Raw genomic sequence first — 16,375 nt, forward strand, 5'->3', positions numbered from 1 at the left:
AATACACGAATTCAAATGTAAGTATGATAATTGGAAATAAATGATATAGATTAAATTGGAACTGTGCATGAATCTGAGTCTAAGTATGTTAGAAAATTAGAGAATAGGAGACCCAACAAGTGTTGCTCTTTTCCTATATACTTCAATTAGGTAAATACCAAAGGCAGTAACCAAACTGGTCCCCAGCCTGGTAGATGAGCCATATGAGGAAAGACTAAGAGTACTGGGTCTACCAACTATGAAAGATCAAATAGAAAGAGGTGATATGATCACAGTATTCAGGTCAGTAAATAAGATAGATACATTGACAGAAAAGATCTCTTGGTTAAGGATAGAAGGGATTTAAGAGGTCATGAGAACAAATTAAGGGAAATTATATGTTTAAAGGATGCAAAGAAATAGTTTTCCACATATAAAATTCAAATCTAAATATGATAATAGGAAATGAAGGATATAGAATAAGTTTGTATTATAGATGAATTTCAGACTAGGTATGATGCATTGGAGATTAGGAGACAGAACCCAATGGGTGTTGCTCCTTTCCTTTATAATATAATTAGGTAAATACACTTGTACAATTCATGTCATGAATAAGGATTAAAACAACAAGTGTTTGGTGAGTGTGGCTTGTAAGGCATGCATTTAAGCATTGTAATAAAACAGTATTTCAATTTTTCTTTTTATTCTGAAGTTTCATGACACTACAGTCATTCATTACACTACTTCATTTACTTATTTTGTATAGATTAAGTGGCATTCAACTGTTTCTATAACATATCAGGCTCAAGCTTAAATCAGATAATTTCCAACACATATAAATTGAGATGATGAACACATTTTAGACATTCTGGTCCTATAAAACATTCACTAAAACTACTGCACTGGTGTATGACTTTACCACAGTATCACTGAATAAATCATAACAATTTCATACAGTACTTGTTTATACAGACCACCTTTGCTGAAAGAACTTGGTAGTAATTCTTTTTTTAGTTGTACATCATATGCATTTCTGCCTCAAAGGCAGTTTGAATCTAATGACTATCTCCCAACACATTTCAAGTCTTTAGTGAAAAATGTGCATTGCAATGGGTTATCATGTGATTTTTTAAAACATCTCACAAAAAAGTTGCATCACACAAGTTACACTAGAAAGGCTTCTCTCCTGTGTTGATCATCATATGCCATTTGACATTACTCCATGAGAAAGCTATATTGTGTAAGTGACAGTGGAAAGGCTTCCCTCCTATGTTGATCATCTTACACAGTTTGATAGTACTCCTTCGTGAGAAAGCTGCATTGCACAGGTCATGGTGGAAAGGCTTCTCTCCATGTGGGACATCACATGCAATTTCAGATCACCCTTTTGTGAGAAAGTTCTACATCACAGGTCATGCTGTTGGAGAGATCTTCTCCAGCAAGGGTCATTACATGATATTTGAGATCATCCTTTTGTGAGAAATCTGCATTGCACAAAACACACTGGAAAGGGCCTCTCCAGAGTGAGTAGGTACATGACATTTTAGATGAATATTCTGGAAAAGCTTCTCTCCAGTGTGGGTGATCACGTGACATTTGAGACCAATCTATTATGAGAAAGCTGCATCATACAGATCACTAAAGAATGGCTTTTCTTCAGTGTGAGTCATCAATGTAGTTTGATGAATCTTTTGTGTGAAAACTGCATCACACAGGTCACACTTGAAAGGCTCCCCACCAGTGTGGGTCATTATATGCCATGAAAAGTACTCTTTCTTGATAAAGCAGATTCACACAGGTCACACTGGAAAGCTTCCACTCCAGTGTGGGTCATATGCAGTTTGAGATAACCCTTTCTTGATAAAGCTGCATTGCACAGATCACACTGGAAAGACTTCTTTTCTGTGAGAGTCATTATGTGATGTTTGCTTTTGTTGAAAAGCTTTATCACACAGGTCATACTGGAAAAACTTCTCACCAGTGTAAGTCATCACATGATGTTTAAGGTGACTCTTTTGTGAAAAAGCTGCATCACACAGGTCAAACTGGAAAGACCTCTCACTATTAAGGGTCATCATATGCCATGTGAGATAACTTTTGTGGAAAAGAAAAATTGCACAGGTCACACTAGACTGGTTTCTCTCCAGTGTGAGTCATTATGTGACGTATGAGACTTCTTTTTACTGAGAAGGCTGCATCACAGTGGTCACACTGGAATGGTTTCTCTCCTGTGTGGGTCATCATATGTCGTGTGAGAGCAACTTTTCTTGAGAAAGCAGAATCACACAGGCCACACTGGAAAGGTTTCTCTCCTGTGTGAGACATAACATGAAATTTGAGGTCCCTCTTTTGTGAGTAAGCTGCATCACACAGGTCACACTGGAATGGCTTCTTTCCAGTGTGGGTCATCACATGACGATTGAATGAACTCTTGTGTGAGAAAGCTGCATCACACAGGTCACAATGGAACGGCTTCTCTCCTGTGTGGGTTTTTACGTGATCTTTGAGGTGACTCTTTTGTGAGAAAGCTGTATCACAAAGGTCACACTGGAAAGGCTTCTCCCCTGTGTGGGTTCTCAGATGATATTTGAGGTGACTTTTTTGTGAGAAAGTTGCATCACACAGGTTACATTGGAAAGGCTTCTCTCCTGTGTGGGTCATCATGTGATTTTTGAGGTAATTCTTTCGTGAGAAAGTTGCATCACACAGGTCACACTGGAAAGGCTTCTCTCCAGTGTGAATCACCATGTGATGTTTGAGGCTGCTTTTTCGTGAGAACCCTTCATTGCACAGCCCACACTGGAAAGGCTTCTCTCCAGTGTGAGTCATCACATGATCATTGAGATGACTCTTTCGTGAGAAAGCTGCATTGCACAGGTCACATTGAAAAGGTTTCTCTCCTGTGTGGGTCATCACGTGATCTTTGAGGTGACTCTTTTGGGAGAAAGTTGCATCACACAGGTCACACTGGAAAGGCTTCTCTCCAGTGTGAGTCATCACGTGATATTGAAGGCCATTCTTCCGTGAGAAGACTGCATTGCACAGGCCACACTGGAAAGGCTTCTCTCCAGTGTGAGTCACCATGTGATCATTGAGAGAACTCTTTTGTGGGAAAGCTGCATTGCACAGGTCACACTGGTAATGCTTCTTTCCAGTGTGAGTCACCATGTGACGTATGACACTGCTTTTAGCTGAAAAGGCTGCACCACACTGGTCACACTTGAAAGCCTTCTTTCCAGTGTGAGTCGCCCTGTGACATGTAAGATCACCCTTTTGTGAGAAGGCTGCATCACACAGGTCACAGTGGAATGGCTTCTCTGCAGTGTGAGTAACTATATGATGTTTGAGATGACTCCTACTTGAGAGAGCTGCATTACATAGGTCCTGTTGGAAAGGCTTCTCTACAATGTGGGTCATCACGTGATATTTAAATCAACTCATAAGTTAGCTGTGCTGCAGATGTCATACCAGATCCTCTTCACTGTATGACAGACATATGGGATCTACATAGTTCTTCCCAAGGAATGTTGATAGTGACCTTCATCCTGGAAAAAGAAAATGTGATTATAAGATTGACACTTAACACTTTAAGATTATGTAATAATAAGATTGTGGATGTTTCATACATGAACCATTTCATACTTTAGTCTCTTTGTACCTAAACAGACCAATTTTGTACATGCCATCATCTCACATAAAACAAATTTACTAGTGTATATGATGCTATGATATATTACATTCTTCTTTTCATTAAAAATGTGCTGAAAATGACCCAACAACTACATGCATACTCAAGATGATGACACTCGTTTTGGCGAAAGCTGTATCACACAGATCACACTTGAAAGGCTCCTCTCTAGTGTGGATCATCATATGTCATGTAAGAGCACCTTTTCTTGTGAAAGCAAAATTGCATAGATCACAAAGGAAAGTCTTCTCTCCAGCCTGAGTTATCATATACAGTTTGAGGTGATCCTGTTGGAAAGGCTTCTCTACAGTGTGGGTCATCATGTGATATGACAACTCATAAGTTAGCTGTGCTACAAATGTCATACCAGATCCTCTTCCTTGTATGACAAATATATGAGATCTACAGATAGTTCTTATTTTTAGCTAAACTGGGCTGCCTGACCATGGCTTGGCTGAGACCAGTGGCCCTTCTAGGTGAGTAAACCAGGTGAGCAAGAATAACATAAGTGTAATACTAGTATTTACCTAGTTGTATTATACGGGAAGGGAGTTATGCTCGTGGTGACCCGTCTTTGTATCTCTCAGCATCAAATTTTTTCTTAAAATCTTGAATAGTGTTTGCACATACTGTTTCTTTGTCCAATTTGTTCCAAGTGTCTATCACTCTGTGTGGGAAGCTATTTTTTTTTTTTTTTTTTTTTTTTTTTTTAGTGAATAGAGAAGGAAGTTTACATCAGGATTGGAAATCAGCATATGAAAAAGGTATATACAAAAAAGGGGGGGTAAATCTGATATCACCAACTATCGGCCAGTGAGCTCTACATGTACAAGTTATTATCTGAAAGGTTACAAAGGATTACAAAGGCGGAGCATGCCGACAGGAGACATTTTTATCAATATCTATGTCGGATGCAAAAAAAAAAAAAAAAAAAAAAAAAAAAATCATATTAATAATAAATAAAAACCTTTAATAATGTAAATAACAAATAAAATACATAAATAAATGCATAGGTATAGTTAAAATAATAAACAAACAGGTAAATAGTAAATTATAATAAATTGACATATAACTAATATAATAAATGAAAATCAGACAGACAAATTATAACAAAACAAAAACAAATAATATAACATAAATCATAATCATTACAGCATCTTACTTAGGTATTTATCTAAATGATTCTTAAAGCTTCGAACTGAACTACACTGCACTACCTGTGCAAGGAGTTTATTCCATTCATTAACCACACGATTGGCGAAGTTATTTCTACCCACTTCCAAATTGAATCTATTTCCAGACAGTTTAAGACCATTATTTCTTGTCTGATTCTCATTCAATGTTAACATTTTGTCACTTTTGATGTTGTCAATTCCCTTTAGAATTTTAAAGACCTGTATCAAGTCATTTCTGAGTCTACGCTTTTTTAGGGAAAACTGTTTCATGTGCTTAAGTCGATTTTCGTATGATTTATTTTTGATATTTGGAATCAGTTTTGTGGCTCGCCGTTGTACTTTTTCCAGTCTGTCAATGTCTTTAATGAGATTCGGTGACCATACGGAAACAGCATATTCCAAATGTGGACGAACTAACGATTTATATAGCTTGTTAATGAGTGATGGACTTTTGAAATCAAAAGATCGCGCAATCAATCCCAGAATCTTATTTGCTTTCTCAGAGGCTGAAATACACTGCTTGGATGATTTGAGGTCGTTACTGATAATTACGCCGAGATCTTTTTCACTATCCACTTTTGTTAACGAATTTCCAAATAACTTGTAATCGTACTTACTGTTATTTTTACCTATGTGCATTACCTTGCATTTACTTGTGTTAAATTTCATTAGCCACTTTTCAGACCATTGCTGTAATTGATCTAAATCTTCTTGAATATCTAATTGGTTTGGGTGATCATTTGCCACTCTGCACAGTTTTGTATCATCAGCAAATTTGGAAACAGTAGATTTTAGTCCATGGTCTATATCATTTATATATACTATGAATAGAAGTGGCCCAAAGAACGGAACCCTGAGGAACTCCACTTGCAACACTTTTCCATCCAGAAGTTTTTCCATTTAAAACAACTCTCTGTTTTCGACCTTTCAACCAATTACTAGTCCAACCTAATAGGCTACCACTTATTCCATGCAAAGCTAATTTAGTAAGTAGTCTTTCATGTGGGACGGTTTCAAAAGCATTTGCAAAGTCTAGATATATTAAATCTATATTGTTTATTTTGTCATAATTCGAGATAACTGTGTTGTAGAATTCGAGTAAGTTAGTCACGCAAGAACGTTTCCCGTCTGAAACCATACTGGCTATCATTTATCAAACGGTTACTTTCTAAATGATATTCGATAGCATCTCTGATGCTAGTTTCCATAATTTTTCCTACGATTGAAGTCAAACTTATAGGCCTATAGTTATTTGGTTTCTTTTTGTCACCTTTTTTGAACATGGGAGTAACGTTAGCTAGCTTCCATTCTCGGATATGATGGATTTCTTGAAAATAATTTCTAATGGAACAACAATCTCATTTTTTTTCCTTTAAGATTCTTGGATGCCAACCGTCAGGCCCTGGTGTTTTATTAATTTTGAGTTTCTCTATACGGTACATATTTCATTTTTTTCTTTTGTTATATCTACCGGAGTGAGTAAGTTCACCCTAGACTTTTCACAGATTTCAGTTTGGAGTTCACTTTGAGGTGTTTCGTTTTCGAATACTGAGCTAAAATAATTGTTTAAGATATTACACATTCCTTCATTTGAATATTCAAGTTGACCGTCAGCAGATAATAGTGGACCAATGTGATTCCTAACAACCTTTTTATCTCTAATGTAACTATAGAATTCTTTGGGATTCTCTTTGGATTTATCAGCGATGTTCATTTCGTATTGTCGTTTTCTTTTTCTTATTGTCTTTTTTAAATCTCTCTGTATTGATACATAACTTTCATAGTCATTAGGTACACCCCGAGCATTTATATTTCTTATAAGCCTGTCTCTTTTTAGCAATACTTTTTTCAGTTTCTTTGTCGAGCCACTTTGGGCGAGCCTGATTTGGGGGACGTCTGTCCTTAAAAGGAATGTAAGTTTGAATCATCTTAGTGAGCGTATTTTGAAATATTTCCCACATTCTGATCTACAGGCCTTTCGTTTAATTTTGCCTCCCAATCTGTAAGCTGAAGCTCCTGGCGTATAGTCCTATGAACTGAGCTTTACTGAAATCGGGTATTTTAGAAGCACAAGTATCTATTCTAAAATTGTTTAGGAGTTTTGAATCTGACTATGTTGTGATCGCTATTTGCAACAGATTCACCGACTTCTACATCAGTTACCATGCTTTTGCGGCTGGTGATAAAAAGATCAAATAAGTCTCCATGTCTTGTGGGCTCTTTTACATGCTAAACTAAGTAATTGTCACCGAGAAAATCTATCAAGCGACTACCTGTATGGCCATGTTCAAGGGTCCTCCAATCAATGTCAGTAAAATTGAAATCACCCATTATCAATAATTCCCGATTGCAGAAACTAGACATTTCTTGAAATATTTTGTCGTCTGCTAATAATAATGTTTTTGGCCTATATATTACATCTACATTCATTTTTTTGTCCATTTGTTTGGGTTAATTCTACCCATAAACTATCTTATGCATCCTGTTTCACTTTCTCTAAAACACAGGCATGGACATTACTTTTAACGTACTACAGAACATCACCACCTTTCTTGTGGTTTCTATCCTGATGAAAGTGTTTAAATCCCGCAATATTAAATTCAGCTTCGAACTCTGTACCATTTAACCATGTCCCCGTTATTCCTATCATATCGAGATTTTTCGCTTTTGACATACGCCTGTATTTCTTGAAATTTGTTCCTAATACTACGAGCATTAAAGTCCATGGTTTTAAGAAACTCGTGATTATTTCTTTATGACACATTTTGAGTTTCAATATCATGTCTTACATTATCATTTTGTTTTTTATCTATACCTTGCTCTATATTATTATTTGGTTCTTCATTGACATTCAATGCCTCATTAACATTTCTCCCATCAAAATGAGATCTGGAGTTCATTCTAAGGAACCATATCATGCATCATGTATCACAAATTTTTTTATTCTTATAAAGATACTCTGGGTTCATTCCAGGAAGATCTACAGTACTACAACCGATACACATGGTCAGACATTGGTACAAAATTCTTGATGGAGGGGAAACAGATGTAGTTTATATGGATTTCCAGAAATTATTTGACAAAGTGACTCATGAAGGACTACTGAAGAAGCTAAATGGGTATGGAGTTGAAGGAAATATTCTTGGATGGGTTTCTGCATTTCAGTTGGGGAAGAAGCAAAAAGTACAAATTAATAGAATATTTTCAGTTTATAATGTAATTTCTCTGGGAAGACTCCTTGGACTACTGGTTTTTGTCATCTACAACAATGATTTGCCTGAGTGTGTATGGTCAGACATATACTTATTTGTTGATGACACAAAAGTTTGCCAGGGAATAAAAACTAAAGAGGAGAGGCATACTCCAAGAAGACTCCCTGAAAGAATGGTCAAGGATGGTTGATGCCCTCCCACCCACAAAAGTGCACATATATGAAGATATATAGTGGCTTTAAGCACATGTGAGGTACAGTATATTAAATGCAACATAAAGGTGAACATATAACTACAAAGGAGAGAACCCTTAGGGAGATAGATCTTGGAATGAAGACAAATGGGAGATGGACTTTTGAAGAACACATACAGTACAAGAGAAGGTGAATAAGGTCAACTATATGGGTATGATATGGCAATCATTTGAACATTTAGGACATTATTCAAATCAATTGTGTGCCCCCAATTGGAATATGCTCAGTTGATCTGGTCACCATATGAGAAAAAAAGACATCAGGATAAGAGAAAATGTGATGCATAGAGCCTATAATATAGTACCAGGACTACAAAATCAATGTTTTGAAGAAAGATTTAAAGTGACTTGACCTCCTAATGATGGCATATCGCAGATGGAGAGGAAACTTTGCAGATGTATACAAGATCTTGAATCAATGGTATGATCCTGCAATCAATATAAAAAATTAACTGAAGGAAGGCCCAACACAGAACAACAGCAGGAAGATTTTTAAACCAAAATGTTAAATGAGACCGAGACAAAGCTTGTTCAACAGTCTTTCCAATAGTGTTGTAGAGGCTAAAAGTATACAGTAGAAGCCCAATTTAGTAAACTGATTCAGCCAAGGAGAGTTCACTAAATATATTTTTACACTAAACTTGGTGTTCATTATTGACACCCTATTCAATACAATTTTCTGTTATATTGAGTCTCTATTAAATACCATCCACAATGGGGCTCAGTGCTCTTCTATTATTGTTTTTGCCTTTAAATAATGGAATATGCTCAGTTTAATGGAATTATGTTTGCCAGTTTGAGCTTTCCAGGATATTCCACATTTGATTTTAAAGTTCCTTTAAATTGGGCTTCTGCTAAAGAGGAATTCATTAAATCTGGCTTCTGCTTCTACTGTAGTACTATTTGAAAGGAGACTTGATCAATTCTGGGTGAATCAGGGGATTAAATATAATCTTAACTACTTTGGTATGATGACGCCTACATAGGCGTCTTGAGGTGTGAATGGGTAAACGAGGATGCTGGTATTGGCGTCTTGATTATATATATATTTTTTGTAGCTGTACATGAGTTAACCACGGATTCTGTGAACTGATTTGTTCACATTTTCTGTGTTTATTATTACTCAGAGTAAAAGAGAACAAGTAACACAGTAGTGACTTTATATTCTATAATGCAAGTAGTGTGATATGGTAGCTGATGCTGCATGTGAGAATTTGTCTTGTACTGAAGTGTTTAAGGAAAATCTTGTACTAGTGGACAAATCTGGTCAAGATCAACTGGGGGAGAACACAGAGGACACAAATCAGAATCCTCACCTACCCAAGTTTGAAGTGATCTAGATAAATTTTAACTTGAACTCAGAGATTAGACAGTGAACATCTTAAATTCTTTATTTTTGTACCTAAGAAGACAAAATGGAGTCCCACCCCCAAATCAGAATATAAGGAAACAGGATACACACATTGGTAAATATGAAGACATAAACCAGTCTCATTTTTTTTTTAATCCCAATGTTACTATAATTTGCAGTATGTATACATGGGGTTCAAAATACTCAGAATGATGAGAGCTAGCTGATGATATAGGTAAGAATTGCAGCTGTGAGACCTAACTTAACCTAATTCTTAGTAAATAGAGATGTTTGCAGTCTAAATTTTTTTTTAAAACTGCTACCAATGTTAGTATTAATGTGCATTATTTATATATAGGGTTCAAAATATTCTGAATAAGAGCTAGACAATGACATAGGTAAAAATTGCTGCTGTGAGATTGGTGAAAATCCTTATACCAATATATTCACCTGTCTCACTTTTTTGTTCTATTCCAGTATTATGCACATATTTTCACTCTTTTCTTTTTTGCATTGGAAAGCTCTATTTTTTTTTTATGGAACAGTTACATTAGGTTAGGAGCTATTGGACAATGCAAGTATCATGTTAAAAATCTGTACTTGCGTGGTTCTGGAAATTTACCCAATTTTATAAAAAATCACTACCAATATTACTATTAATTTGCAGTACTTATATATGGTGTTCAAAATACTCAGAATGATACGAGCTAGTCAATGATACAGGTAAGAATTGCAGCTGTTACACCTGACCTATCTGTTCCTTTAGTCTTAATTTGTTTAAAAATGACCAACTATCTAACTACAACAGTTTTCCCCCTTATAAAGTAGTTAGCCAAGTCAAAAGCATGTACCCTCTCCCACCTATTCCACTCCCATCCACCACATTTTCCTACCTCTCATCTTAGCTCCTCATGGATGACAGGTCATCCCTGTATCCTGCCCACTGCCCTGGGTCAGAAGCAATGTAGCAAGACACAGCACATCCACAGGAATGCTGCTTCATTCTCTGTCCCCTCATGCAGAAAAAGGGAAGATGGGGAGAAATCCCTTCACGTTGGGTCAAAATATCATTCACACATGATCACTCCCTACTCCTCCCTTCCTTATATCACAGTATCATCTATACACAGCCATTCTCTACTTATCCCTATCTCCTGCCCTCTCCCTTCCTTGTTCAGTTGACATTCCCCTCTTGCTCATCACCCCATTTATCCATTTCATCCTCAGTTGTCCCATCAAGTTCAATCCACCCACCTCTGCCTTCCACACCTACTTTAATAATCTTTCTACATTAATTCTTTCCATGTGTCCAAACCATCGCAATACTCTTTTATCAGCCCTATCTGTCATCTCCTTTTCCACCCCTGCTCTCCTCATTTCTTACTCTATCTCCCTGCCATACTTTTCAGACATTTCATCTTGAACACATTTAAATTTTTCCTCTCTGCCTCTCTTAAATAAATCTCTACCCCATACTGTACAATGCCATCGGCATACATCCCTTCATATAATCTCATCTTTGCATCCTTTCCCAGATGCCTATTTCTCATAAACTTTTTAATACCCCAAGGCATTTACTTGTTTCTCTCAATCTACATTGTACCTCCACCTCCTCTCCTCCCTTTCCTGGCACATGCAACCCCCAAATCCTAAATCTATCCAGTTCAGCTTCTCTCTTTTAAGATTTAGTTCCAACTCACTGCCATCTTCTCTCCTAGTACATCTCATCACCTTACTTTTACCCACATTTACCCTTAACTTTCTCCTACCACAGTGTCATTAGCAAACAATAATTGGCTCACTTTCCATTCTTCTCCATTTTCTTTATCCATCTTCAATCCCCTGCTCATTATCCTCAAATTTACTTCCTGCAGCACCCCATCCATGTACACATTGAACAGCCATGGCAACATGACACATCCCCAATGGAGCCCCACCTTTACCTAACTACTCACTCTGTCCATTTCCAATTCTAACATAGGCTCTACTACTCTCATAAAAACTCTTAACTCCCCTGAACAGTTTTCCCCTAATCCCATATATCTGCAAAACCTCTCACAGTGCCTTCTTGTCTACCCTGTCATAAGCCTTTTGCAAATCAAGGCCCAAAAAAACACTTATTTTTTCTAAAGCTTTCTCACATATCAGCCTTATTACAAAAATCTGATCCACACAATCCCTACCTTTCCTACACCCACACTCTTCCTAACCAATCACTCCCTCTGCTCCTCACCTAATCCTATCTGTTAAAACCTTCCCAACTACACTCATCAAACTGATCCTTCTGAAAGTAGTACACTCACATTCGTCCCCTTTTCCCTTGTAAAGTGGAAATATACAGGCACTCTTCCAGTCCTCCTCCACTCTACTCTTCCTTAAATACCCATTAAACAACCTAACTAGCCAGTCCACTATTACTGTACCTCCCTTCTTCAAACACTCCACATGACATCTATCTAACCCAAGTGCATTACCTGTTGTCATCATTTTCAGAATTTGCAGTACTTATATATAGGGTTCAAAATACTCAGAATTATAAGAGCTAGCCAATGATATAGGTAAGAATTGCAGCTGTGACTCCTTACCTAACCTACCGCTTAAAATATATAAAGAAGTTCGTCAGTCACTTATTTAAAAACCGCTAACGACGTTACTATTAATTTGCTGTACTTATTAATGGGGTTCAAAATTATAAGAGCTAGCTGATAATATAGGTAATAATTGCAGCTGTGATATTGGCAAACAATTATAAACACCTAACGTTTACCCCTGATCTGAATGCCAAATGAACTGCGAAACGGAAATTTAAGTGTAGCACATGCCAAATACAAACACACTATACATACTCTAAACTACCTTGGTACTATTTGATTGCACTCACGAAATCAAGTAGGAGGGACATGTGTTTGGCTTGGACGAGGCACAGCCACGAAAACTAAACGAGCTCCTAAATACCCTGACAGAGTGCTGGCTGGGCTACGATATCATAATATATAAACAAACAGGGCAGTAGAGCAAAGTGGACTATCTTTGTTTTTATTAAGGGGGGAGGGGTAAGTGCTCGACCTAAATATTATATATATATATATATATATATGTATATATATACATATATTATATAGATATATATATACATATTTATATGTATACATATATACATATATGTATATATATATATACATATATACATATATGTATATATATATATATATATATATATATATATATATATATATACATATATATATACATATACATGCATAAATATATATATATATATTTATGTATGTATATATATATATATATATATATATAATATGTATGTATATATATATATATACATATATATGTATATATATATACATACATATATATATATATATATATATATATATATATATATCTTCCCTTTATATGTAAGTCTGAGTGTTTATTTTAAAAAACTTTTCATCTTTATTATTTTTTTTCACCTGTCACAATTTTTGAAATTGTGACACCCGGCTCGCTGTCTCACCTTCCCATTTTCTCGTCTGTTTTCTCACCGTTTCAGCCCTTCGTTCCCTATACTCGGGGGAATTACCAGAGTCCTTAAGACTTCTAGTAGCTACATCCTGTCCTTTCTCCTCCTCGTTATCCTCTTCATCTGTCATGTCATTTTTGACAATCAATTTCAGTGCCTTAACGAAGGGAGAGACTTCTAATTATCTAGAAACCCCCCCCCCTTTTGATTTGTGTTCTCAGAGCCATGCTCAACGGTTTTCGCGCCCAAACAAAGCGCCCAACACCCCCCTCCCCCCCCTGCGCGCTGCCACATATTTGTTTAAGCTAGGCAATTAGAATAATTAGGATTGTGTCTAACCCGCTCGTGAACAGTGTCTACCTCAAGGAACAATTGCAACTGTGTCACCTCCCACATGAACATTATTCGTAGTACCCTTCACAACTAGGGACGGAGACGTAGAACTATTGGCAACGTCGGAAGCCGGCTAGCGGACATCGTGACCTGACCTGCCGCAGGACACAGGCAGTCTAAGCATCGAGTTCATCAAAGGAGGTCAGACCGCTCGATCTCGGAAGACCAATAGTGTCCTTTCCTCCCTCATGTGACTGTTGGGGATTTACATCCTCGTGAGCAAATCGAGTGTCGATTATTTGGGTATAAAACCCCTCAAGCAAAAACTCTGAGTGTAGTGCAATTGACCGGGAATACGTCGATGAAGTGACTTACAACCCCCATCACGGCGCCCGCCCAGGCCATCCACCCCCCGCCCCCACCAAAACGAAGCGGCGCCGATCGGAGCTCAGCAGGAGACCATGCAAATTGAATACGTCTCCACAAGCAAGACACTTATTAATTACTAATTCTTTAACAATTTATTAATCTAGGAACGCGCGCAGGGAATAGATAGGATGTATGTATGAAATCCAACTGTTAAAACCCTTATTTAATCAAGATATATTTCTAGTGTTTAATTATTTAAATTAATTAAAACTCAAAATAGGAGTTCTGGGTTTCATTAGCCTAGGACGGTTCACTTAATGAGTTGTCCCATCATACCCCTCCCCCCTCTTTGATTTACTCTCACGCTTGCCTTGGAGGGAAGGCGAGTGGTCCCGAGATGTGATACAAATCGCCTGGACTTCGGTTCCCCAACTGCAGCTATCTTCCCCCTCCCTTCATCAATCACTTAAGGTACGTGTTACCCACACCACCTCATCTACCACCTTCTTCCACTGTCCAGGAATTTGTGTCATCACCATTACTGTTACCATGTAATTTTTGTTATTTCAGTTATATCTTAATATTGTCTTGTACCTTTACTGTTACCATGTAATTTTTATTTCAGTTATATCTTGATAATGTCTTTTTCAAGACGAAACGTCGATTTCAAATAGAACAAATGGAAGATCATAGAGACCTAGTTTCAATCCACCCGGTTAATGGAAAATCTCTCATCAGGAAAATAGAGAATACGAAGAAAAAACTGAACAAATACAACACAATGCTGTCTTTTTAACTCCACGTGTATATATATATATATATATATATATATACATATATGTATATATATATATATATATATATATATATATATATATATATGTGTGTATGTGTGTGTGTGTGTGTGTGTGTGTGTGTTAGATAACACAGCAAATTGGGTATTAGTTATCTTCTTATTGAGACTTTCTTTTCTTCTAATAACTTTTCTCTCTGAGGGAGGGAGAGGGTTACAATACTTCCAAACGAGTCCATGATTGGGTATGGAAACTAACATTTTACGACGTTTCCCCTATACATTAGGCATCTTCCGGTATTTTATTCAGACAAGCTACATACTAATACATTACAAAGATTGATTCACTGGGGGAGATCTAGGGACTATGACACTTCAACCTTGCCAGCCCGTCATTCATGACCCATACAACTCTAGGGTCCCGCTTATATTTTGTTGTATGTTAATTAATCCCTAGATCTCCCCCAGTGAATAAATCTTTGTGATATATTAGTATGTAGCTTGCCTGAATAAAATACCAGACGATGCCTAATTAGGGTTGCCAGCAGTCCTTTATTTCAAAGGACAGTCCTTTATTCAGTTCTATTTGTCCTTGTCCTTTATTGAGAGTTGAAATGACACTATTTGTCCTTTATCTTGAAACCGTTTTGACTGGTAGTTCAATTTCCTGCCCTCAAGACGTGATTGCAAAAGCGTTTACTTCTTGTAAGAGTGCAGACTCTGTCAACTCTACATTCTGCACAATACCAGAAGCACAAAGCGGCAGACCGTAGACCATGGTGAAAAATTAACCTCATTTTATGTATAATCAAACTTTCCATTAAAAAATGCATTTATTTTGGGAAAACTAGAAAATCGTAAACGATATTACTAAATCTGAGAATCACACACACACAAAAAAAAAAAAAAAAAAAATCTACACTTACTTTTTCTTCGACTAAAATTAGCTTCCTTTCTAAATTTCTCCTATACTACATCTTCTCATTTCAGTTCACCTCCCACTAAAGATTTTTCCGTTTTTCCACCTTTCTCTACTACTACGCCTACCATTTTCTAAACTTTTGGTGATCCTAATCCCGGCGGCGGCGCCGCCGTCCAAGCTCCCAGTCCATTTCTCCCGAGCCACAACCACCAACAGCCCCTAATCGCTCGCTAAATCGCCCAGTGGCAATAACCCTCTTTTATACCCTACTATATTTTCATTTTCTTACAGACATTCTCCCCCTCCCACAAAAACCGATCACGCGCAAGCGGATGGTCTTTCCTAGGAATTCAGGATTCAGAAGTCAGACGTCGCTCTCCACTCCAGCTCTCTCAACAAACACCCAGCAATCTTCGCCGGCCAGTGGCGGCGAGGAGACTTTTCTCCTTTGCTGCTGCCGCTCTGGCACAAGGCTGACCTCTTCGTTGACGTCGGCAGGCGGGTTTACGCCAAAGACAAATACACACATTTCCCAAGTCACGTAATTCTCTGCCACAACTGCACAAAATTCAAAGACGTGGAAGGAGCTGGCTGCAGGCGACCCGAGGCATTGATACGAGCAATAGTGTAGTTTCTGGAACGTTCTGATGATACAACAGTTAGAACTTTGGCGGCGTGCGACGGCGACGACCTCAGCTGTGACATCAAAACTCGGAACCATCAAGCCCAGACAGCTGAATGCCAGCATGCTTGTTGAAATGGTGCAGCCATGTCTGCATA

General features: G+C 37.4%; 1 protein-coding gene across 1 annotated transcript; it reads right to left on the reverse strand.

Annotated features, from left to right (window-relative positions):
• Positions 1 to 689: 689 nt before the first annotated feature.
• LOC143037588 (uncharacterized) lies at positions 690 to 12,635 on the reverse strand. The gene is made up of 2 exons (XM_076206043.1): positions 12,540 to 12,635; positions 690 to 3,524 (listed from the first exon to the last, which is right to left on the reverse strand). Exon 2 carries the CDS (start codon positions 3,394 to 3,396, stop codon positions 2,107 to 2,109), a length of 1,290 nt encoding a protein of 429 aa, XP_076062158.1. The 5' UTR covers positions 3,397 to 3,524; positions 12,540 to 12,635; the 3' UTR covers positions 690 to 2,106.
• Positions 12,636 to 16,375: the final 3,740 nt, after the last annotated feature.

Source organism: Oratosquilla oratoria, chromosome 22 (genome assembly GCF_046742065.1).
Source record: "Oratosquilla oratoria isolate Oo_2021 chromosome 22, ASM4674206v1, whole genome shotgun sequence".
NCBI classification, from domain to species: domain Eukaryota; kingdom Metazoa; phylum Arthropoda; class Malacostraca; order Stomatopoda; family Squillidae; genus Oratosquilla; species Oratosquilla oratoria.

Excerpts from the sequence above, each read along its gene's own strand:
- LOC143037588 (XM_076206043.1), bottom strand. The coding sequence starts at position 3,396 with ATGACCCACATTGTAGAGAAGCCTTTCCAACAGGACCTATGTAATGCA.